Source organism: Haliaeetus leucocephalus, unplaced genomic scaffold (genome assembly GCF_000737465.1).
Source record: "Haliaeetus leucocephalus isolate CR32 unplaced genomic scaffold, Haliaeetus_leucocephalus-4.0 Scaffold469, whole genome shotgun sequence".
Classification (NCBI taxonomy): domain Eukaryota; kingdom Metazoa; phylum Chordata; class Aves; order Accipitriformes; family Accipitridae; genus Haliaeetus; species Haliaeetus leucocephalus.
Window position 1 is genome coordinate 8,772 of NW_010972905.1, and position 477 is coordinate 9,248.

Consider the following 477-nt stretch of genomic DNA (forward strand, 5'->3'; position numbering starts at 1 on the left):
AGGTGGTCCTTAAGGGAGCCCCCGGGCAACCGGGCACCATCCTGCGCACCGTGCCCATGGGGGGCGTCCGCCTGGTGACGCCGGTCACCGTCTCGGCCGTCAAACCCACCGTCACCACGCTGGTGGTCAAGGGGACCACGGGTAAGCGTCGGCGTCACCGCGCCGGTAGAGGGGCCTGGTGAAGTCTCCGGCGTCCGCCAACGCCGTCCTTGCTCTCCCCTCGCAGGCGTCACCACGCTGGGGACGGTGACGGGCACGGTATCGACCAGCCTGGCGGGGGCCGGGGGCCACAGCGCCACCGCTTCGCTGGCCACCCCCATCACCACGCTGGGAACCATCGCCACGCTCTCCAGCCAGGTCATCAACCCCGCCGCCATCACCGTTTCGGCCGCCCAGACCACCATGACGGCCGCCGGCGGGCTCGGCACCCCCACCATCACCATGCAGGTAAGGGGGGGCGCGACCGTCACCGGGATG

General features: G+C 71.7%; 1 protein-coding gene across 1 annotated transcript in view; it reads left to right on the top strand.

The window, feature by feature from the left end:
- The window catches only part of LOC104836599 (host cell factor 1-like), a gene marked incomplete at both ends in the record, with an annotated part of 17,913 nt that overhangs the window by 8,668 nt on the left and 8,768 nt on the right, over positions 1-477 (top strand). Inside the window, 2 exons of the mRNA XM_010575268.1 lie at positions 3-141; positions 227-465. Coding sequence (XP_010573570.1) covers positions 3-141; positions 227-465 — 378 coding nt within the window. The remainder of the gene's footprint in view (positions 1-2; positions 142-226; positions 466-477) is intronic.